The sequence below is a fragment of the Vipera ursinii genome, assembly GCF_947247035.1.
Source record: "Vipera ursinii genome assembly, chromosome: 15".
Taxonomy (NCBI): domain Eukaryota; kingdom Metazoa; phylum Chordata; class Lepidosauria; order Squamata; family Viperidae; genus Vipera; species Vipera ursinii.
Window position 1 is genome coordinate 7,565,422 of NC_139528.1, and position 24,156 is coordinate 7,589,577.

Genomic DNA, 24,156 nt, shown 5'->3' on the forward strand with positions numbered 1-24,156 from the left:
CCCTCCGTTGATGCAGCCTAGGACGGACGGTGTTGGCCTTTTGGGCAGCTGGAGCCCACGGCCGGCTCGTATTTAAGCGGTGGGACTCCATGGTCCCTCTGGGCAGATAATCCTGCTGAGCCAGGCGCCCCCCCCCCCCGTTCGGTACCCATGAATTTGGTTTTTCCTAATCTCATCTTTCTCACCGATGCAACTGCACATTTTTGGACAGGACCCGGTGCTCAAATCTGTCGAGATCCTTCTGGATCTTCATCCCAACTTCCAAGGTGTTAGCAAAAGTTGCAGCTCATCTGCAACCCCTTCTCTAGATCATTTAGAGCAGGGGTCTTCAAACTTGGCCCTTTTATGACTTGTGGACTTCAACTCCCAGAATTCCTCAGCCAGCTTTGCTGGCTGAGGAATTCTGGGAGTTGAAGTCCACAAGTCATAAAAGGGCCAAGTTTGAAGACCCCTGATTTAGAGGCTAGGTCAGGTGAAAATGTGGTTTGCTTATTTATATCAGGGCTTTTCAAGCAGTGGCACGGGGACCACCTGTGGTACATTGGCACCTGGGAGGTGGTACGCGGCCATCCTAGAAAAGTGGCAGCGGGGGAGGGGAATGAGCTGAACCGGGGGCAGCACCGCACAAGCCTGAGCGAGAGACGGCTGGAGCTGCAGGGCTGTCAGGGCTCAGCGGAAGCGCCAGGATCAGCGCCAGGATCCAGCTGGAGCTCAGCGCTGATCCTGGCGCTTCTGCTGAGCCCAGAAGAAGCGCCGATCAGCTGGAATGTGGCAGCATCTCCAGGGTCTTGTGATTTGCATTCAGATGCTGGGCAACTGATTCCTATTTATGACGGTCACAGTGTCCCAGGGTCATGTGAAGTGACCAAAACCTGCTGCAACCACCCAGCAGAAGAGGGAATAAAAACCAAACACCCACCCCATCCCACCCCCGTTGCCAATCCTCAACAGAAATGCTCACAACCATGAAAACCTCGGACAGGAGGAAGAGCGCCTGCCAGGCGGGCAGGCAGGGGTCTTGCTCGGCTGTGGCTCTGGGGGGCACTTTTTTCAGGGCCATTGTAACTTCAAACAATCACTAAGCAAACTGTTGTAAGTCGAGGACTACCTGTACTTCATCACTTTTTTCCTTTTTTTTGTTTTGGTCATCAAGTTTTTGACCCCTTGCTAGGCGACTGGTGGTCCTCAGATGTTGCCGTATCCTAAAAGTGGTACAATGGGTGAAAAAGTTGAAAAGCCCTGATTTATACAGCTCGACGATATGGGTGTTTACACAACGTACCAAACCCACTTCCTGAATGGACCCCGAGGCCAACAGAAGGTTCTGGTTGTTGGGCAGGTGAAGCTAAAGCCAAACTAACCAGACTCGGCCGGCTTTGTAGAGGCAGCTGCCAGCCAGACCTTGGATCTGACCTGGTTTAAGCTGTTGCACAGACGTAATCGGACTTCAGTCAGATGCAGGAAGGGGTTAGTGAAGGGAGCGGGGTGCAAATAGTCCTCAACTTACGACTGTTTGTTTAACGTCAGTTTGAAATTACAGTACTTGCAACCAGTCCTCGCACTTATTATTAACCATCGTTTTTTTTTATCCCCAGTCATGTGATCCAAATTTGGGCTTTGGGCAACCAGCGTGTATTTACACCGGTTGCGGCATCCTGGGGTCGCCATTTGCAGTCTTCCCAGCCAGCTTCCAACAAGCAAAAGTCGGGGGAAGCTGGATTCACTTAGCGACCATGTGATTCACTGAATGACTGCAGTGGTTTTCTTAACAACTGCAAAAAAAAAAAGGTCAGGTCACAGGATGGCTGACTTAACATAGCTTACTGAGTTGTGATTGTAATTTGAGGACTATTTGCAACCTTGTTCAAAGCCTCTACTACAGACTTGCAATAGTTCATTTAGTGAGCATCTGAAGTAACAATGACGCAGGGAAAAAAATGAGCATTTTTCGCACGACCGTTGCAGCATCTTCGTGGTCACGTGAACAAAATTCAGGGGTTGGGCCGCTGACTTGTATTTATGACGGTCGCAGTGTCCCGGGGTCACGTGACCATCCCCTTTGGCGACCTCCTGCCTAGCAAAGTCCATGGGGAAGCCAGATTTACTTAACAACCCTGCGGTGATTTAACAGTTGCAACGATTCCCTTAACAACTCTGGCAAGAAAGGGCGTAAAATGGGACAAAACTCAACGAGTGTCTCAGGAGCAGAAATGGGCTCGATTGTGGTCGTAACTCGAGGACTACCTGTATTATGGTAAAGGTTGTCCTGCTGGAGCAAGGGGCTGGACTAGAAGACCTCAAGGTCCCTTCCAGCTTCTCTTCTCCATTTTTTCTCTATTCCATTCCATTCCTTTCCATATTTTCTATTCTTCATTCCATTATTCTATATTTTCTATTCTATTCTTCATTCCATTGTTCTATTCTATTCTATATTCCATTATTCTATTCTATTCTAGTTTTCTTATTCTATTCTATTCCATATTTTCTATTGTATTTTATTCTTCATTCCATTATTCTATTCTATATTTTCTATTCTATTCTTCATTCCATTGTTCTATTCTATTCTTCATTCCATTCTTCTATTCTGTTCTTCATTCCATTCTTCTATTCTATATTCCATTATTCTATTCCATTCCATATTTTCTATTCTATTCTATTCTATTCTATTCTATTCTATTCTATTCTATTCTATTCTATTCTATTCTATTCTATTCTATTCTATTCTATTCTATTCTATTCTATTCTTCATTCCATTCTTCTATTCTATTCTAATTCCATTATTCTATTCCATTTCATATTTTCTATTCTATTCTTCATTCCATTCCATTCTATTCTATTCTTCATTCTATTATTCTATTCTACTCTATTCTTCATTCTTCTATTCTGCCTTTTTTCTCTCTCTCCTGTTCTGTTCTACGCAAAAGAAGAGCCGAGGCTGGCCGGCGGAGGGCAGCCTGGCGCCATCCTGAAGGCATCCGAGACAGAAGCTTCTGGTTTCCGGATTTGAAGCAGCAGCAGCAGAGATTTCCTCCCACCCACCCACCCCTCCTCCTCCGTGCAAGTCGCTGAGCCCCTTTCCTGCTAACCCAGCAGAAACCCAGCAGGCCTCCCCGCTCAGCCAGCACAAGCCATCCGCGCTGCAGCTTCCTTGCCTGCGTGGGGAACCGTCGCAGGAAGCCGAGGCGTCCAGTCCAGTGAAAGAGAAGGAGCAGGGGTAGGCAACCTCGGCTCTTTGAGGACTATGCTGACTCAGGAATTCTGGGAGTTGAAGTCCACGAGTCCTCAAAGAGCCGAGGTTGCCTACCCCTGCCATAAAGGTAAAGGTTCCCCTGCACATGCGTGCTAGTCGTTTCCGACTCTAGGGGCCGGTGCTCATCTCCGTTTCAAAGCCGAAGAGCCAGCGCTTGTCCGAGGACGTCTCTGTGGTCATGTGGCCGGCATGACTAGACGCCAAAGGCGCACGGAACGCTGTTACCTTCCCACCGGAGTGGTCCCTATTTTTCTACTTGCATTTTTTACGTGCTTTTGAACTGCTAGGTTGGCAGAAGCTGGGACGCGTAACAGGCGCTCACTCCGTTATGTGGCACTCGGGATTCGACCTGCCAAACTGCCGACCTTCTGATCGACAAGCTCAGTGTCCTAACCCACTGAGCCACTGCATCCCTACCCCTGCCATAGCCCCTGCCAATATTTGAGGGGCTGCCACAAAGAAGCCGGGGAGGGGGGCAGTCAATGTATTCTCTGAAGCGCCCGAGGACAGGACAGGAAGCAACAAGTGGAAACTGACCCAAGGAGAGAGGCAGCCTGGAATTAAGGAATAATTTCCTAACAGTGAGGACGATTCACCAGTGGAACAGCTTGCCACCAGAAGTCCCCCAGGGTCCTTTCCATCCCTACCAATTCTATGAGCTGGGGTTGGGTGGCGGGGTGGGGGTGGACTGGAAGACCTCCAAGGTCCCTTCCCACTCTTGTTATGCTGACTCTGCTGCATTCAAGGCTCACGCACCCCACCAAGTCTAGGTTTGCATGCAGACCTTGGCCCGAGCTTGACCCCTTGCAAGCCCTTTGCCGGCTGCGGTGAGCAGCTTCCCTGGCCCGTCTCAGCTGCCCACCCGACGTAGCCTCCGAGACCCCCCATCTCTGGCCCTGCTGGCCACCCTCGCCCTCTTTGCAGGAAGCCACGGCGGTTTGCTTTGGATTTGCAGGCGGCCAGCATGGCCTGGCCTTGTGAATGCAGCCCTGGGTTCCTCCCAACCAATCCTCCTCCTCTCCTCTCAACCTCAGGCTGCTTATTCCGCCTCCCTTTTTCTCTTTTCCCCTCTCCCTGGCTGCCAGCCTTCCCACATGCGCTGCACCGGCTCTCCTTAAACTAGGAAAGAGGCTTCCGTTTCTCTGGCAACCCCGCACACTTGAGGCTGGCAAAGCTGCAGGACGGAGAGAAAAAAAACCCGGTTCCTTCATCCAGCTGGCTTGAGACTGCGTGGGGGGCCACCCTGTCCCCTGCCCGCCCCCTTGCAAAGGGAGGCAGGAATCCAGGCAGAAAAAGGATCCTTCCGTGTGCCCCACTGCGGCCATGGTAATTGCCAAACCTTTCCCCCCCAATATATATCTATATGTCTCGATAGGTAGGTAGGTAGGTAGGTGGATGGACAGATGGATAGATAGATAGAGATATATTGAGATATATAGATATTGATATAGATAGATATATTGAGACAGATAGATAGATAGATAGATAGATATTGATATAGATAGATAGATATAAGGTAAAGGTAAAGGTTCCCCCGCACATGCGTGCTAGTTGTGTCCAACTCTAGGGGCCGGTGCTCATCTCCCTTTCAAAGCCGAAGAGCCGGCGCTTGTCCGAGGACGTCTCCGTGGTCATGTGGCCGGCACGAGTAGACGCCAAAGGCGCACGGAACGCTGTTACCTTCCCACCGGAGTGGTCCGTTTTTCTCCTTGCATTTTTACGTGCTTTCGAACTGCTAGGTTGGCAGAAGCTGGGATGCGTAACAGGCGCTCGCTCTGCTACACAGCACTCGGGATTCGACCCGCCAAACCGCCGACCTTCTGATTGACAAGCTCAGCCTCCTAACCCGCTGAGCCACCGCGTCCCATAGATATAGATTAATATAGATATATACATATTTTCACGAGGACTAGAAACTTGGCTTTTGGCAGCGCGACATCATCCTCCACAAGGCCTGAACTTGGGAAGGCTGGGCCTCCAGAAGTCTTTTTGGGTGGGGGCGGGGGAATTTGCCCGTGGCCAGAGAGGAGCTTCCCACAAAAGCTGCCCAATTTGTGTGTTTCTTAGGAGGGGCAGGCGGGGGTTGTGTTGCAGAGAATAAAGCCAGCATTGTGCTGTGGAATTTGAAGCCAGAATAGCGAGCTGAGCTTGGAGGGGAGGGAAAAATAAAACCAAACCCGGAATCAATCGCCTAAGTGAGGGGTCTAGCCAAACGGGGACACTTCAAGACTTGTGCACTTGCAACCTCTCGGCTGGGGAATTCTGGGAGATGAAGTCCGCTGGTCTTAAAAAGCGGCTAGGTTCGGAGATCCCGGGCCTAAGTTAATTTCCTTTGAAAGAGACAGACCAAAAAAAGAAAAAAGATAATGGGATTTCTTCCAAATAAGAACAGAAAAAAGGCACCCCTGCCTGGGTTTTAATTTATCCAAACCTGACACCCCAAGAGGAGGTCACATCTTTGCCAACGTGAAAAGTTTCCCGCTGGAACGGGGCTGTTCAAGTTGCACAGACTCTGCAGCCTGCAACTGGCAAACCATCATCTCCTGCGAAAGCCCGGCCCTTGCAGTCAGCTTACGCTCCGGCAGGTTGCTCGAAACGGGAAAAGTCGGGCCGACAGAGTAAACCACGGTTTTGGTTCGCCGCAGATAAACGTTGGCAAAATGCCAGTCTGAATGCCCCCGCCTGAAATTCCGCCTTTGATCACGTTTTGAGCTACTCCGCACGCAAATCTCTTGCAGACTCTTCTTTCAGTTATGATTCTATTCGCTTCCCCGGCAGTAGCGGCAGCTTTACTTCCCAAGGGGGGGGGCAGGGGCCACGGAGGGGCCTGAAAACGGCCATGGAGAAAAGAGAGGGTCCTTTGGAGAGCAATGAGGACGGGGTGGTGGTGGGAGGGACAGGAAAGGGAATTCGAAAGGTGGAAACGCCTTTACATTCATGAGCCGCGGCCGCAAACTCTTTGCGTTGTGTTTCTGGTGTGTTTCTCTTCCAAACAGTTGCGAGAGTCACTGCTTGTTTTTCCGGCAAGACCTGGGACTTTGCAAGTGGTCCTAGCTCCCTCCACCGTTTGGCAAAGCGGTGGGTCCAGGAGGCGCCTAGCTGCCCCCTCCCCAAACACCCCGGCTGCCTTGCCCGGGGATGTTGTCCTTTCCCGCTGATCTCGGCTGTGTCCCGGGGGGGGGGGCGCAGGCTCACGAGGGCCCCAGGACGGGCTCCTGACTCTGCTCAGCTTTGGCCAGAGTCACCCGGATGGTGTGGGTCAGGTGCTGCAGGCCGATCAGGTAGCCGTCTTCGTGGCTTCCGGCGGTCCAGGCCACGTTGTGGCGAAGGTGGGTGTGGGCTGGGGCTGGCAGAGTCTTGCCAAAGTCGATCATCCAGATGCTGGCCTGGCCTTTTTGGTCGTGGAGGAAGAGCAGAGAGCTTCCAATTACCTGGGAAGGAGGGAGGTGAGTAAAAGGGGAAGGAAGGAAGGAAGGAAGGAAGGAAGGAAGGAAGGAAGGAAGGAAGGAAGGAAGGAAGGAAGGAAGGAAGGAAGGAAGGAGGAGGGAGGGAGGGAAGAAGGAAGGATGGGAGGGAAGGAGGAAGGAAGGAAGGAAGGAAGGATAGGAGGGAGGGAAGAAGGAAGGATGGGAGGGAGGGAGGGAGGAAGGAAGGAAGGATGGGAGGGAGGGAGGGAAGAAGGAAGGATGGGAGGGAGGGAGGGAGGGAGGGAGGAAGGAAGGAAGGAAGAATAGTTGGGGAAAAGAGGGAGGAGGGATTGGAGGGAGATGGATGGATAGAAGGGAGAGAGATAGGTTGCAAAACGGAGGAAGGAAGAAAAAGATGGAAAGGAGGTCAGTGGGAAGAAGGGAGGGAGGGAGGAAGAAAGCAAGGAAGGAAAGAAAGGTTGGAAAAAAAGGGAGGATGGAGGAAGCAAGAGGGAAGGAAGGAGAGAAAGAGGGAAGGAAAGAAGGAGAGAGAGAGAGAGAGGGGGCGAAGGGAAAGGAAAGAAGGTCAAATAAATCTCCCCAAGTTAGAAGAATTTGCGTGGCTAACTTTGCAGGCCTCGGAATAATATTCCGGGACTTGGATCAAGCTCTTGAAATGCCATCCACCCTGGAACAAGCTGGGCAAATATTCTGGGGAAGCCAAAAGTAAATACTTTCACACAGTACGGCAAATAAAGCAGAGACACCCACCCTATTCCAAACGACGTAAATAGAAAAGGGTGGCCTGGCCTGCCATTTTTTTTTTAAATGCTCTTGTTTGTAAACACGCCACTTCTACATGGCTGTGCTTTCAGCAGGGAGGAGCTGCCCCCGAGCATGCACGAAGTTCTTTCGTCAGCCAGAACTGCTGGACGCAAAGATCTGCTGCTTCCCAGCACCCCTGTGGCAAAGACCTGCGGACTTCAACTCCCAGGATTCCTGAGCCAGGAATAGGAGTCCAAGTTGCCCATAGTTGCCCGCCCGTTCTAACCCAGTATTTTTCAAATACTGCTAACTGGGGGATTCTGGGAGCTGGAAGTGCAGAGAAGTTAAATTTAAGGAAGTTCCTGCCATAAAGGCACTGGACTCCTTCTCTTGTTTTTGCAAATTAAGCCTATACGTGCCCAGCTAGAAGTAAGTTCTACTGGCTGCATTCCCACAACCCGCTTAATCTGATTCATATCTGAATATAACCTTTTGGCCTGGATTGTGTGCCCAACTGTAAACCCAGTCACCCAGCATGGAAACAAAGGCATTAAAAGCCACCCAGGGCCCAAATTAAACAAGCTTGGGAGCTGTGCGAATGCACCTGTGAGATCTCAAACAGACCCCAGTGTTTTGTGTGAACGCAGCCCTTGGGTTGCAGGAGATTTCCTGAAGAGTCAAATACCAACACAAACACAAACACACAGACACACACACAGACACACACACACACACACACACACACACACAGAGCCCGCTGCAGTTGCCTCTGCTTAAGCTGACCATCTCCAGCCCGGGCCCTCTTCTTAACAGAACTGCAAGTCCCACAATCCCCTCAGCAAAGCGCTTGGAATTATGGGAGCTGAAAACCCATCTGGATAAAGTGTCCCCCTTAAATTGCTCCAGATGCTTTCAGCTCCCAGTCTTTTAAGCAGGGAGGAATCCAAAACCCAGAGCTAAATTTCCTCGTGTTTCTCAACCCCTCCTGTCCAACCTGGGTGGGTCCATTCTCACAATTAGGGTTGGGGGAAGCGGGTCCCCAGATTATTGTTCATAGATGGGGTGGTGGGACAGGACAGTTTTGTCTCGCACCTCCTTTGAGAGCTCAGAAACATTCGGCTTTCCACCTTTGGGGGGGGTGTCCCCAGAAAATTACCTCGTGCCTCTTGAAGAAGTTGGACTCGTCCAAGGCTTGGCGTAAATTCTCCAGGCGTGCCAAGTAGGTCTTCTGCAATATTAATGTTAAATATTATATTAATGTTAATATTAAAACAGGAAGAGTTGGGGGCCAGTGTTCCCTCCCCCCATAAAGCTGTCTCTTTTTTGAAGCATTCTTTGCCAGGGGGGAAAAAATCGAACATAAGAGGGACTTTAATACAGTGAGAATGATTGCGCAACAGCACTTAGACTTATATACCGCTTCTCAGTGCTTTACAGCTCTCTCTAAGTGGTTTGCAGAGTCAGCATCTGGCCCCCAACCATCTGGGGGCTGAGTCTTCCTGGAGCCGGTCAGGATCGAACTCCTGGCAGAGGGCAAAGTTAGCCTGCCATACTGCATTCTAATCACTGTGCCACCATGGCGATGGGATGGCATAGAATAGAACAGAATAGAACAGAACAGAACAGAATAGAATACGGAATAAAGAATAGAATAGAATAGAATAGAATAGAATAGAATAGAATAGAATAGAATAGAATAGAATAGAATAGAATAGAATAGAATAGAATAGAATAGAATAAGGAATAGAATAGAATAGAATAGAATAGAATAGAATAGAACAGAATAGAATAAGGAATAGAATAGAATAGAATAGAATAGAATAGAATAGAATAGAATAGAATAGAATAGAATAGAATAGAATAGAATAGAATAGAATAGAATAGAATAGAATATGGAAGAATAGAATAGAATAGAATAGAATAGAATAGAATAGAATAGAATAGAATAGAATAGAATAGAATAGATATTGGAATGGAATGGAATGGAATGGAATGGAAAGGAATAGAAAATATGGAATGGAATGGAATGGAATAGAATAGAATAGCATTTAGACTTATATCCTACTTCACGGTGTTTTATAGCCCTTTCTAAGCAATTTACGCCTCTAGCCCCCAACAATCTGTGTCCTCATTTTACTGACCTCGGAAGGATGGACCTCAGCTCTGCCACTGATCAAAAGCGTGGTCCCACTTTTCAGCAAGCAATTCTGCGTCCCCACCCCCACCCCTTTCCTCGGTCCAAGAACTCACCAGCACATCCACACGGTTCTTCACAAACTGCAAAAAGATCTCCATAATTTGATCCTGGCTCCGCGTCTGCTTGAAATCCCGTTGCACGGCTCCCCCCTCGATCTGCGGAGAGGGCAAAAGAAGAGAGCAACAGCAATTAGCGCTTAGACTTATATACCGCTTCACTGCGCTTCAAGCCTTCTCTCAGAGGTTTACAGAATCAGCCTCTTGCGCCCCTCCCCAACAACCCAGCTCCTCATTTTACCGACCTCGGAAGGACGGAAGGCGGAGTCCACCTTGAGCCAGTCAGGATCGAACTGCTGGCAGTGGGCAGAGTTTAGCATTCTGACCACCGCACCACCACGGCTCAGCTCCACCGAGTTTGGAAAGATGGGTATTCTGATCGGTTGATGGAAGACTTGCTTCTCCCGCACAGACACACGTGCGTGTGCGCATACACACACACACACACACACAATTTTGTCCGCTCACCGTCACCCCCTCGATGCGGAAGCCCAGAGATGTGCTGGAACTGGTGTTTTCCCTCCACTGCATGTAACGGGGCTTGCTGACGGCCCCTCGGCTGTGCTCCTCCGGCGTGGGGGCCCAGGGGTCAACCTTCACCATCTTCTGGTAGAGGTCCCGCCGGGGGGCTGACCGGGGATGACCCTTGCCCACTTCGTCCTCCAAGAACGTTCTGGACAACCGCAGGGAAAGGGAAGCAACAGTGACTTGGGTGTCAGAATCCATTTATATTTCATTTTTAACTCTCTCTCTCTGTGCAAACCCAAATCTCACACCCCCCCCCTTTCTGGATTCTGCCGTTCCCAAGGAAGAAAGAGAATAGACAGGGGTGTTTATTGCCCCATCTCTTTCCCTTAGATGTAACGTTTTGTTTATTCAGCCTGCCTGTCGGCCATCGCAAAATGACCCATGAAATCCCTCTCTGTTTTACAAGCAAACAAGGAAGGTGGTGGTGGGAATGCTGGCTTGTATCTCCGGATGGAATGTGAAGGGGAGAAAGTAATTGTGTTGCAAATGGACTGATGGTTCTCCCTTTCCCACGAGGAGTTGGATACCCGAGGCTCGACTGATCCGGGACTGACCGAATGGACTGAGGGGTGGGGTTTTGCTCGGGGACACTTTAAAAATATCGATCTGTGAGAGAGTTTTCAGATCCTGTCTGTCCTATCCTCTGTCATCTATGTCTTAGTAAAAGTTCCTGCTTGGACAATCTTGTCTCCAAGAGTTTTTCTTTCCTGAGATGTGGATTGGCGTGGGTTCTGACATATGGGGAGTTTGACTTTCCCTCCAATTAACGCACAAACTAGGAGACGCGGTGGCTCAGTGGGTTGGGACGCTGAGCTTGTCGATCAGAAGGTCGGCAGTTTGGGAGGTCGAATCCCAAGTGCCGCGTAGCAGAGTGAGCGCCTGTTACTCGTCCCAGCTTCTGCCAACCTAGCAGTTCGAAAGCACGTAAAAATGCAAGTAGAAAAATAGGGACCGCTCCGGTGGGAAGGTAACAGCGTTCCGTGCGCCTTTGGCGTCTAGTCATGCCGGCCACGTGACCACGGAGACGTCCTCGGACAAGCGCTGGCTCTTCGGCTTTGAAACGGAGATGAGCACCGGCCCCTAGAGTCGGAAACGACTAGCACGCATGTGCGGGGGAACCTTTACCTTTACCTAGCGCTAGGTTACAGTGGTCCTTGATTCACAGTCATTCGTTTAGTGACCGTTCAAGGTTACAGCAGCACGGGAAAAAATGGATTTATGACCGTTTTTCCACACTTAGGGCCGTTGCAGCATCCCCCTGGTCAGGTGATCAAAATTCAGGCACTTGGTTGCAGCATCCCGGGAGTGGTGGTGGTCATGTGATCTCCTTTTGCCACCTGGGCAAGTCAGATTCACTTAACCACGTCACTCACTTAATGGCAGTGGTTCTCTTAACAACGGTGGCAAATGAAATGGGGTGAAAACTCGCTTCGCAACAAGTAAAATCTTGGGCTCAATGGACGTCGTAAGGCGAGGACTACCTGTAACAGGATCTTGTCGGTCTGATAGGACAAACCTCCCCCCCATCTCTTTTTATGGCCAGGTAAGTTATGCTTTAGTGGACAGGAAGGCCTGGAGGAATGTTGTCCATGGGGTCGCAATGGGTCGGACACAACTTCGCAACTAACAATAACAACAAAGTTACGCTTCCTTTTCTCTGTCCATTAGGCAGCCTCGCGCACTCTTTTCTGGTCGTTCGCTGGGGACCGTTATTGCAAGATCATTCCGACATCGATGCAGTTTGCATCCAAGAAGATTTGGAAGAGGGGTTGGTAAATTAAAAGACGGGCCCGATCCACTTCTTCCCACCCACCCACCCAACCTGCGAGGAAGGCCGCTCTGACCTGGTGCCCATCTTGCAGTCCATGATGCTGGGATGCTGCAGTCCGAGGAGGAGATCGTCCATCTGGATGTAGCGCTCTCCACCCACCTCGGACACCCCGTGGTAGGCGGGCACGAAAGGCCGCAAGACGTCCGTCATCAGCTCAGACAGACACGCCTCCTCCACAGCGCTGAACTTCTTCAGGATCAGGCCCCCCTCGCTGGGTTTGAAGTTCCCTGGAAGGAGAAGGGAGGGGAACAGCTGGAAGCCAGGAGCAAAACTGGGCTCTCTCCCTTAAAAAGCGGACTTTTCGGCATGACTGGCTGGGGGATCCTGGGAGTTGTAGTTCACCCCTCTTAAAGTATGCTGGATGGGGAATTCTGGGAGTTGAAGTCCATCCCTCTTAAAGAATGCTGACAGGGGAATTCTGGGTTTTGAAGCCCATTCCTCTTAAAAGCATGCTGGATGGGGAATTCTGGGAGCTGTAGTCCGTCTCTCTTAAAACATCCTGGCTGGGGAATTCTGGGAGTTGTAGTCCACCCCTCTTAAAGCATGCTGACAGGGGAATTCTGGGTTTTGAAGCCCACCTCTCTTAAAGGATACTGGATGGGGAATTCTGGGAGTTGAAATCCACCCACCTTAAACTTGCCATGGTCGAGAAACACTAACCCCCTGGCCTGTTAGGTATCCAATTTGGCCTTGGCTCCTGATCCCCCTCCCCACATCTTCTCCTGTGCACCCCACAGATCCTCGTGCGATTCATACCTTCGTGTCCGGCCAGCTGCACCCAGGAGCTGCGTCTTCGCAAGGACCAGTGGACCATAGTGAAAAACGTCTTCCAGGATTTCGTCTAGAGAGGAAAGCCAGAAAATGGGCAGTTACAAATGTGGAAACCCCGTGTGTACGCGTGGGGTGAAACCAGAAACCCTGGTGAGGGGGGGGGCTCCAACAAGGATATATCCATGGATGGTGTTCAGACAACCTGACTGGTTGGGCTCGACAACAAATATTTGAGCTTGACACATCAAAAGAACACAACTCACCTTTTTTTCAAGCTACATTTAACCCAATACAGAAAGCCTTTGACTTGTGTGGCTGTCAGAACTTCAAACTGAGATGTGAATAGCTCTGGGGAGGTCTGTCATAACTTTGAACATTTGCTAAGTGACCTGTTGTAAGTTGAGGACTATCAATATTAGGATACTGACAAGACACCGTAATCCCAATAGCAGCAACATGGGACCTTCCTCATCTCCAAGTGGTTAAGGAAGCAGGCTAGAAAACAGGAGACTGTGAGTTCAAGTCCATGAAAGCAGGCTGGGTGACTTTGGGCCAATCACCAGGAGACGGTGAGTTCTAGTCCTGCCTTAGACATGAAAGCCGGCTGGGTGACTTTGGGCCAATCACCAGGAGACGGCGAGTTCTAGTCCCGCCTTAGACATGAAAGCCGGCTGGGTGGCTTTGGGCCAATCACCAGGAGACGGCGAGTTCTAGTCCCGCCTTAGACATGAAAGCCGGCTGGGTGGCTTTGGGCCAATCACCAGGAGACGGTGAGTTCTAGTCTTGCATTAGACATGAAAGCCAGATGGGTGACTTTGGGCCAATCACCAGGAGACGGCGAGTTCTAGTCCCGCCTTAGACATGAAAGCCGGCTGGGTGACTTTGGGCCAATCACCAGGAGACGGTGAGTTCTAGTTCCGCCTTAGGCATGAAAGCCAGCTGGGTGACTTTGAGCCAATCGCCAGGAGACGGTGAGTTCTAGTCCCGCCTTAGACATGAAAGCCGGCTGGGTGGCTTTGGGCCAATCACCAGGAGACGGTGAGTTCTAGTCTCGCATTAGACATGAAAGCCAGATGGGTGACTTTGGAATGGCATAAGGACTCCTATCTTGGGTTTGCTGTCTTCCAACCCTATGATTCTAAGAGCCTATGGGCCAGTCCCTCTCTCTCAGCCCATCCCGCCTCACAGGGTTGTTGTTATGGGGGGAAATAGGAGAAAGATGGTGCATATAAAACCCTATGCATATGAGACCCCACCTGGAATACTGCAACCAATTTTGGTCACCATACTACAAAAAAGACGTTGAGAGTTTGGAAAAAATTCAGAGAAGAGCAACGAAGATGATCCAAGGCCTGGAGACCAAAACATACGAAGAACGGCTGCGGGACTTGGGTCTGGCTAGTCTAAAAAGAAGAAGAAGTAGGGGAGACATGATACCAGCGTTCCAGTATTTGAGTGGCTGCCACAAGGAAGAGGAGGGGGTCACGTTATTCTCCAAAGCAGGTCAAGAAACAGCGGTTGGAAAGTGACCAAAGACAGAAGCAACCTGGAATTAAGGAGAAACTTCCTCACAGTGGGGACAATTAACCAGCGGAACTGCTTGCCACCAGAAGTCGTGGGTGCTGGAGGTTTTTGGGAAGAGACTAGACAGTCGCCTGTCTGAGACGGTATAGATTCTCCTGCTTGAGCGGGGGGGCTGGACTAGAAGACCTGCAGGGTCCCTTCCAGCTCTATTCTATTCTAGTGGATATATTTTTCACCTTGATTTATTTGTCAAAATAATAAAGGTGGGATACACCTAAATAAGTAAATAAGCAGGAAAAAAAAACCTATGGTACTAAACACACACACAAACCCCCCCCCCAGGAACTAGAATAGAATAGAATTAACAGAGTTGGAAGAGACTGGGCAGCCATTTGTCTGAAATGGTATAGGGTTTCCTGCCTGAGCAGGGGGTTGGACTAGATGACCTCCAAGGTCCCTTCCAACTACTTCTTCTTCTTCTTCTTCTTCTTCTTATTATTATTATTATTATTATTATTATTATGATTATGATTATGATTATGATTATGATTTATTATTATTATTATTATCTAGTCCAACCCCTGCCTAAAAGGAAACCCTACACCATTTCTGACAAGTGGCTGTCCAGTCTCTTCTTAAAAACCTCCAACAATGGAGCACCCACAACTTCTGGTGGCCAGCTGTTCCACTGGTTAATTGTCCTCCCTGTTAGGAAGTTTCTCCTTAGTTCCAGGTTGCTTCTCTCCTGGGTTAGTTTCCATCCCGTTGTTTCTCGTCCTGCCTTCAGGCGCTTTGGAGAACGGCTTGACTCCCTCTTCTTTGGGGCAGCCCCTGAGATACTGGAAGAGTTGCTATCATGTCACCCCTGATCCTTCTCTTCACTAGATTAGTCGTGTCTCTTTGTGAAAAGCCTGCTTCTACAAAGAGGGACATTCCTAAAAAAAACCCTGCAAGCTGGGCCCTGCATTACAGCCGCCTCTTGCAAAGAGGTGCGAAACTGTGTGCAAAACAGCCAACGGATCTTTCTCCACACAACGCCAGGCACAATCGTGGGGGGGAGGCCCTCCAGGCTTCCCCAGCAGAAGAGGAAGCATGCATCAGTCCAGGCAGGAAATCTCAGCCCAGCGTGGCCGAGACACCACCTCCCCTTGCACTGCTGAGCTGGGAGGCCCTTGAGCAGCTCTGCCACGCTAGCCAGCCGAAAACTAGCCAGCCAGCACAGCCGCACCTGGAGTGCAATAAGCACGAGGGGCTCCAGGAGCGACAACAGCTCTGCAACGGGCCAGGAAACCCGCTGCAGTCTGTGCAAAGGCTCGCCTTGCAAGCGTGCAGAGTCCTTTTGCACCCAGGGCTGTTCCCCTCTGCAGCCAGAGCCAGCTGGGTGCGGAGCTCTTCGGTCACGTGGGTTGACTCTCCTCTCGCTCTGTTGTGGCAACAACCCGGCAGCTTTCCAACACAAGCCTGGAGACTTGGCTGAGCATCGTCTGGGAGCAAGCCCGCTGGAGGGGGGGTGTTAAGGGTTCCTCGCACCCAGAACCAACCGAGCGGCATTCCAAAGGATGTACGCCACCCCACGCCTGATGGGTCCGGGGTGAAAAACTTGTACTTGTCTGGGTTCCAGTCCACCAACGAGGGAGATCAAAGGCGGCAATGATGAAATGCACTTTATTTATTGCTGGATTTTCTGCACCGTCCTCTTAAAACCGCCGCCAGGGTGCAACTCCATCTGCTTCATAATAGCAGAGTGCTTAGCGAAATAAATAAAAAAAGTTTTGGCATCAAAAATGCCTTGATTTAATCGGGTAGCTGACTTTGGCAAAAAAAACAACCAAAAAAAAACCAGCAGTCGGGCAGCCCCGTTTCTAATGAAGAAATGTTATTAAGAGGCAGAAGATTATTTTAATGAAAAACAACAACACAAAGCTTTTTTTTTAAAAAAGGGAGTTTGAGAAGTTTTTGCCTTTTACCAAAATTAGTCACGTTAGTCAGGAAAGAGACTTCTCAACTTCTCAGCAGAGGCTCAGACCTTTTTTAAAAATGCAATGAGAGGTTTCATCTTTTGATCCCGACACTCAAATGTTTGATTTCCCCCAATTAATACAAGTAGTCCCGACTTACGACTATTTGTTTAGTGACCGAAGTTACAACATCACTGAAAAAAGTGACTTGTGAACGGTTCTTACAACCACTGCAGCATCCCCAGGGTCATGTGATCAAAATTCGGACCCTTGGCAACTGGTTCACACTTACGACCGTTGCTGTGTCCCAAAATCACGTGATCCCCTTTTGCGACCTTCAGACAAGCAATGTCAATGGGGAAGCCAGATTCACTTAACAACCAGGTGATTCACTTAACAACTGCAGTGATTCACATAACAACTGCGGCAAGATAGGTCGTAAAATGGGGCCAAAATTCCCTCAACAAGTGTCTCACTGAACGACCGAAATTTGGGGATCAATTGTGGTCGTAAGTCGAGGACTTCCTATATATACAGAAGGATGTTTATCAGCCTGCCTAAAAAAAGTAAGGTTTTAAAGAATAACCACGTTGTTAATCCAGAGCCTTAAAAAAAAACCATCCAAAGTATCAAATTTCCTGATTTGCTGTTGTGCAAAGCAAAAGTCTAACTCAAGCTTCCAAGAGACATCTACAACTGGCATGGAATTTAACTCCCATAATCCCCATCCTGGGGGTGATGGTCCCAAGTCCCTATTTTAAGCCTTCCACTCCACTGCTCAGTTCCATTATTGCACAATTGATAATGCAAAAATTGTTGGGGTTTTTTGCTAATCTTGCAAAAATCTCTATTTTGCAAACAACAGCTTTGAATCCTAGCGTTGTATTTCCTTCCTATTTTAAGCAGAACTCTTGACCACCCATTCAAGTTGTGCTTCCCAAAAAAAGTTTCCTATGTTAAGTAAAAAACTTTCTGGAAAGTTTTTATTTAAATCTTTACTGTGACTGGGTAACGAGTTGCGGGTGTTGTTAGCCCAAGAAAATCTACTTTTATTTAATTTGGGGTTGTTTATCCCTTGGGAAGCAATCCAGTATTTGAATTTTTAAAAGCAAGAATTTAATCTAAGTCTCCCTAAGCCAGTGTTTTTTTTTAACCCTAGGGGCTTGAAGATGGCTGGACTTCAACTCCCAGAATTCCCAGGCCACCTTCAAGTCCCCAGGATTGAGAAACGCTGCCCTAGACATGTCCACATCCTGTTTCCTAACATTATCATCAACCTAACTTTTTACTTCGGCTAGCATCAAGCAGGAGCTTTCAAGCTTAAAATGCAAATATCCAAAACAAACAAACCAGAGATAAACCTTCATGATTCTTGGATTAAAAGCTGCCTTCCTTTGCAGATTTAGCTCTGTTTCACTCAACTTCCCTTCTTCAGGATGGGGACAAAAGTCCACCGTCTTAAAGCATGCTAGCCCAGGGGATTCTGGGAGCTGAAGTCCACCCCTCTTAAAGCATGCTAGCCCAGGGGATTCTGGGAGCTGAAGTCCATCCCTCTTAAAGCATGCGAACCCAGGGGATTCTGGGAGCTGAAGTCCACCCCTCTTAAAGCATGCTAGCCCGGGAATTCTGGGAGCTGAAGTCCACCCCTCTTAAAGCATGCTAGCCCAAGGAATTCTGGGAGTTGAAGTCCACCCCTCTTAAAGCATGCTAGCCCAGGGGATTCTGGGAGCTGAAGTCCATCCCTCTTAAAGCATGCGAACCCAGGGGATTCTGGGAGCTGAAGTCCACCCCTCTTAAAGCATGCTAGCCCGGGAATTCTGGGAGCTGAAGTCCACCCCTCTTAAAGCATGCTAGCCCAAGGAATTCTGGGAGTTGAAGTCCACCCCTCTTAAAGCATGCTAGCCCAGGGGATTCTGGGAGCTGAAGTCCATCCCTCTTAAAGCATGCGAACCCAGGGGATTCTGGGAGCTGAAGTCCACCCCTCTTAAAGCATGCTAGCCCGGGAATTCTGGGAGCTGAAGTCCACCCCTCTTAAAGCATGCTAGCCCAAGGAATTCTGGGAGTTGAAGTCCACCCCTCTTAAAGCATGCAAACCCAGGGGATTCTGGGAGCTGAAGTCCACCCCTCTTAAAGCATGCAAACCCAGGGGATTCTGGGAGCTGAAGTCCACCCCTCTTAAAGCATGCGAACCCAGGGGATTCTGGGAGCTGAAGTCCACCCCTCTTAAAGCATGCTAGCCCAGGGGATTCTGGGAGCTGAAGTCCACTCCTCTTAAAGCATGCGAACCCAGGGGATTCTGGGAGCTGAAGTCCACCCCTCTTAAAGCATGCTAGCCCAGGGGATTCTGGGAGCTGAAGTCCACCCCTCTTAAAGCATGCTAGCCCAGGGGATTCTGGGAGCTGAAGTCCACCCCTCTTAAAGCATGCTAGCCCAGGGGATTCTGGGAGCTGAAGTCCACCCCTCTTAAAGCATGTTAGCCCAGGGGATTCTGGGAGCTGAAGTCCACCCCTCTTAAAGCATGCTAGCCCAGGGGATTCTGGGAGCTGAAGTCCACCCCTCTTAAAGCATGCTAGCCCAGGGGATTCTGGGAGCTGAAGTCCACAAGTCTTAAAGATGCCAAAGTTGGGTACTCCTGCTCTGGCCCTCCGGCCCCCATCTCACCTTCCTCAGCACCCGTTTCTTCGCCGCGGCCGACTTTCCTTCGGCGTCGCTGAAGACCTCGTCTGACTCCTGGGAGGAGCTGGCCAGGGAGGAGCAGGTGGAGGAGCCGGAGACGGACCGGTCGAAAGGCAGCCCGGGGGCTTGGCTTACGCAGGAGGGAGATGGCACTGGGGGCTCCCCAGAGGTCATCTGGCCCAGCGGGCAGGACGGAGGCCCCTGGCCCGTTTGCAAGCCATTGCTGGACAAGGCCCCACGGCACGCCTGGGCCCCTCCCGCAGTTGCCTCGGTGGCCCTGGCCGGGTCAGAGGGGGGCTCTGCCGCCTCCCACCCCTCGGCCTCCGTCGGCTGAAGGAGAGATCCAGAAGAGGCTGGAATCCATTCCATGAGGGCTCCGAAGGACGGATCACCGGATCCCAGGCCGGAGGACTCGCGTGCTTGCAATGGCCCTCGGATACTCCAGGTTCGGATCCCACCAGGCGTGTCTAAATAGGGAAACCCAAACAGGGCGCAGAAATATCAAAACATTTATAATCTGTTTGCTTATTCATTTATAGCATTGTTTTTTTTAAAAAAAAATCCCATGCTTTCACTATAAAGGCCCATAAACTAGGTAATACTACCCATATTTTCCCACCAAAAATAAGTCAGGGTCTTATATTAATTTTTGCTCCAAAAGACGCATTAGGGCATATTTTCCAGTTAGGTCTTATTTTCAGGGAAATACGGTACTAAATGCCTCCGTCTGGCTGGCGATCTTAACTGGGGCTTAATTTTGGGGGGTAAGGCTTATATTATGAGCATCCTGAAAAATCATGCTAGGGTTAGGTCAGGAGTAGGCAACCTTGGCTCTTTTATAACTCGTGGACTTCAATTCCCAGAATTCCTGAGCCAGCATGGGGGAACTATGGCCCCCTCATGACTCGTGGACTTCAATTCCCAGAATTCCTGAGCCAGCATGGGGGAACTATGGCCCCCTCATGACTCGTGGACTTCAATTCCCAGAATTCCTGAGCCAGCATGGCTCAGCTTGGAAACCTCTCCCTTTCCCCTCAGTGTCGCTGGCTCAGGAATTCTGGGAGTTGAAGTCCACAAGTCATAAAAGAGCCAAGGTTGCCTAGGGTTAGGTCTTATTTTGAGGGAAACAGGGTATTTGCCATCTGAGAAAGAGAGGTGGCAAAGGTAGTCCTCAACTTACAACAATTTGTTTACCAACTTTTCGAAGTTACAACAGCTCTGGAAAAGGTGACTTATGACCGTTTTCATACCTAAGACCGTTGCAGCATCCCCCGTGGCCACACGATCCAAATTCGGACGCTCGGCAACTGGTTCATATTTATGACGGCTGCAGCGTCCCGGGGTCATGTGATCCACTTTTGTGACTTTTTCACAAACAAAATGGGGAAGCCAGATTCACTTCACAACCGTGTTACTAAACAACTTAATGTGCTTCACTTAACCCTGGCAGGAAAAAGTTGCAAAACGGGGCAAAACTCACTTAACAACCGTCTTGCTTAGCGACGGAAATTTCGGGCTCATTTTGCGTTCGTAAGCCGAGGACTAAATGTATAGGATCTACAAGACGAGCGTGCAAGGAAAAGGGAATGGGGAGAAGGAAAGAAGGAAGGAAAGAAGGGAAATTAATGCTTCTCTCCTCCTGGCCGTCTTCTTCTCTAAAATTGTTTTTAATCACAGCCAAACAGGCCTGGAAACATTTTTTTTCCATGCTTCATTTTATCCGATATGTCTTGGTCCTGGAACTCAGCCAACTTCAAAAACGTTGCATTTAGAGACCGTAGGGGGAAAGGAGAAGCAAAATAATAATCATCATCATCATCATCAGAAGTCCAGCGGCAGATTTTTCCACTCTGACAAAATTGGCAGAACTCATGAACTTTTTGAAACAGAATTTAAGGGAAGCGTCTTTCCTAACCCGTGTTGCTTTGCAAAAGGTACGGACAAACTCCAGATTATTTTTTTTATTTTCACTTCGTGGTATTTGAACGGTCCGTTTCCTGTCCTGGCCCAGCCAGGAATGTAATTAATCGAGAAATGATTAATCGAACAATGGCAACAGGAGAAGCAGGAATTCCACTGAATGGAGAGGTTGGCAACCCGAGTGTGTTCGTTTCAAATGACCTGAAAGGGCTCCGAACCGGTTTAAAAGGGACGGGGGGGGGGGGTGTCCACAAACCTTGGAAAGCCAGGACTATTTCCTGCAAACTACTCCCTTTCAGCCATTTCGCTTCCTTGTTTTTAAGAAGTTGTGAAAATGGATTTAAAAAAAAAAATTAAGTACAGGCAGTCCTTGACTGACAACTGTTCGTTCACTGACCGTTCAGAGTTACAACAGCTCTGACAAATGTGACTTGTGACCGTTTTTCATAGTTACGACGTTTGCAGCCTCCCCCATGGTCACGCGGTCCAAATTCAGAGAGGCCTGCCACCTGGTTCGTAGTTATGACCGTCGCTGTGTCCCAAGGTCATGCGATCCCCCCCTTTTAACCAAGCCAGATTCACTTAGCAAGCACGTTTACTAACTTATCCAATGCCGCGACTCATTTAACGACTGCGGCCAGAAAAGTAAAACGGGCCAAAAACTCAACCAACGTCTCACTTAACGATGGAAATTTGGGGCTCAATCGTGGCCCTCTGGTGCTTCTTTAGACTCTCGGGGGGTAAAATGTTTTGTATGCCGTCTGTCACCCAGCCCTAAAATGGAAATAATTAGGATTTAAAGGCGAAATTCCTCCCCACGGGGAGGAAGAGAAAGAGAAATCTAAACCAGATTCAGCTTTCTAACTTCTAATTTTACAGAGCTGCAACCGATGCAGAGTCATAAAATCAAAATCCTTTTTTGCTCTTTGGATTTTTTTTGCTGGTGTGCAACTCAACAACCGAGTTGTTGGAAGTGGGGCCTCCTGCCAGCTGCCCCCCCTCCAGACACCCGTGTTCAATAACCCCCCCCCCTGCATGGGGGCAACAGGCTGACCGAGTAGCTGAATGCACCCGTGTTCAAGGTTTGCCCAAGAGAAGCAAAACCAAAGCAAAGTTTATTCTGGAAGTGAATCCAAGTTTTGTCGTGGGTTCCCCCCCCCCCAGCCCCCAATGCTCAAAAGGAACATATTTGTTGCACACCGCGTAAAGGTAGGCCCTCGACTTGAAACGGATCATTTAGTGACCGGTCAAAAGTTACAACGGCCTGGAAAAAAAGCGACTTATGACCATGTTTCACCGCATGCCACTGCAGTATCACCCTGGTTGCGCAATCAAAATTCAGACGCTGGGCTACTGACTCAAAGTTATGACGGTCGCGGAGTCCCCAAGGTCACGAAATCCCCTTTTGCGACCTTCTGACAAAGCCAAGTCAGCGGGAAAGCCAGATTCACTTAACGACCGTGTGACTCACTTAACGCCTTGTTCAGCGATTCCCTTAAGGAGAAAAGTCATAATAAAATGGGGCAAAAATTTACTTAACTGTCCTGCTTAGCAAACAGACATTTTGGGCTCAATCCTAAGTCGAGGACTGCCTGTACTCAGCTGGGTGGCTGGAAGAAGACCCCTCCCAAAGCGGCTGGATTCGCACAACCCACTTGGTGTGAATCAAGTTGTGCGTGTTGTGGGGAGAGGGTGGGGGCTTGAGTGGGCTTTGGGGGGATCAGTTTAAGGGGCTCGGGTGGGATCGCTCTTGGTTTTGCTTCCAACAGTAATCGAACAAGGAGGCCATGCACTCTGCCCATGCCCAGGGGAGCTCTCTTCGCTGCTAAGGGCTCAGAGATCCCTTTCCTTTGGAAAGCTGGATGGAAATCAGGAAAGGAAGCAAAGAAAGGCCATCCAAACTGGGATGGGGAGGGAGACCCCTCCCCAGCTCTCCGCTCCCCCCCCCACTATCAAGCAGGAGCTTCTGTGCGACCCGCATCTGGGTCCGGATGCGTCTCCCCCGACGCGTGTCTTGCTGCTTCGCACGGAAAGAGCAGTTGCATCGGGAAGACCCCCTTTCCCAGTCGTTTTTGCACCCCTCCCCCCGAAAAGAATCCTCCAGTGATCTCCCGGGGAGCCCCCCCCCCCGTTCCAACCCTGCCCCCCCTTCCTTCCTGGCTTCCCCCTCCCCAGCGCCCCCCCGAAGCCCCCTTCTCAATTCCTCACCTGCAAAAGAGGCAACTAAGGGGGATTCATCCCGTCCCCGCGTCTCCGGCTTGCAGAGCACGTCAGAAAGGCGGGGACAAAACCCGTGCAGAGAGAAGGCGGGAGGGGGGGGGAAAGGAGGGGGAAACGCGGCGGAGGAAGGAGGACCGCGAGGAAAGGCTGGTCTCGGCCTGCCCTCTGCTGGCCGCGCGGGGTACCGCAGCCTCTGTCCAAAGCGCAAAAAAAAGAAAAAAGAAAAAAAAAACCGATTCACTTTTGTATGCGTTATCTGCCTACGTGCATTTTGCACGTGTGGAGGTGCGTTTCTCAAGTCGGTGATCTTCTATCCCTGGTGGCGTGCTTAATTTTACTGCGATATTTTTAAAACCCCAAATGAAGGTATAGGGTTTCCTGCCTGAGCAGGGGGTTGGACTAGATGACCTCTAAGGTCCCCTTCCAATTTTTATTATTATTATTATTATTATTATTATTATTATTATTATTATTATTATTATTATTATTATTGTTGTTGTTGTTGTTGTTGTTGTTGTTGTTGTTGTTGTTGTTGTTCTTGTTGTTAGAAAAAAAGCTATTTTTTATTACGTTCGCATGTGTTGGTCAGCCACCTCGCCCCCCTTTCATGCAATGCAAGGTCACGAACCTGGCTGTGCTGCCTAAAATGCCACAAATACTCACCACCTCCTGGTTATCGTCCCAAAATCGTGAAGCTAGTTGTGGTGTATAAAATTCCACAAACACACGCCACCTCCTGGTTATTGTCCTAACGTATCACAGGAGATGGATGGCATTTTTGTGGAATTTTAGGCAGCACAGCCAGCTTTGCGCCTTTACACCAATAGCCAGGAGATGTTGAGTATTTGTGGAATTTTATACAGCACAGCCAGCTCTGTGACTTTGGGACAACAATCAGGAGTTGGCCAGGGATGAGCAGGTTCATGCTTTTATTTACATTACAGGATCTGTCCTTTTTGTAAGGGCCCCCCGGATGTCAATGCTGCTAACATCGGGTGTTCTTGCTTTGACAATGTATGGAGATACAGCCATTTTCCTTGTTGCATTTTACTC

The 24,156-nt window shown here is 49.5% G+C and overlaps 2 protein-coding genes across 2 annotated transcripts in view; one reads left to right on the forward strand and one right to left on the reverse strand.

The window, feature by feature from the left end:
* ATG2A (autophagy related 2A) overlaps positions 1–24,156 on the forward strand; it is a 233,144-nt gene that overhangs the window by 76,347 nt on the left and 132,641 nt on the right. The window lies entirely within an intron of this gene.
* LOC310647193 (inositol-trisphosphate 3-kinase A-like) lies at positions 5,084–23,519 on the reverse strand. The gene is made up of 8 exons (XM_083374249.1): positions 23,092–23,519; positions 18,949–19,430; positions 12,791–12,875; positions 12,048–12,261; positions 10,144–10,348; positions 9,673–9,774; positions 8,579–8,650; positions 5,084–6,681 (listed from the first exon to the last, which is right to left on the reverse strand). Exons 2-8 carry the CDS (start codon positions 19,330–19,332, stop codon positions 6,442–6,444), a joined length of 1,302 nt encoding a protein of 433 aa, XP_083230375.1. The 5' UTR covers positions 19,333–19,430; positions 23,092–23,519; the 3' UTR covers positions 5,084–6,441.

Excerpts from the sequence above, each read along its gene's own strand:
- LOC310647193 (XM_083374249.1), bottom strand. The coding sequence starts at position 19,332 with ATGGAATGGATTCCAGCCTCTTCTGGATCTCTCCTTCAGCCGACGGAG. Across the intron at positions 12,262-12,790 it reads GCAGCTGGCCGGACACGAAG|GGAACTTCAAACCCAGCGAG; the intron begins GTATGAATCGCA and ends TTCTCCTTCCAG. Across the intron at positions 9,775-10,143 it reads TCCGCATCGAGGGGGTGACG|ATCGAGGGGGGAGCCGTGCA; the intron begins GTGAGCGGACAA and ends CCCTCTCCGCAG.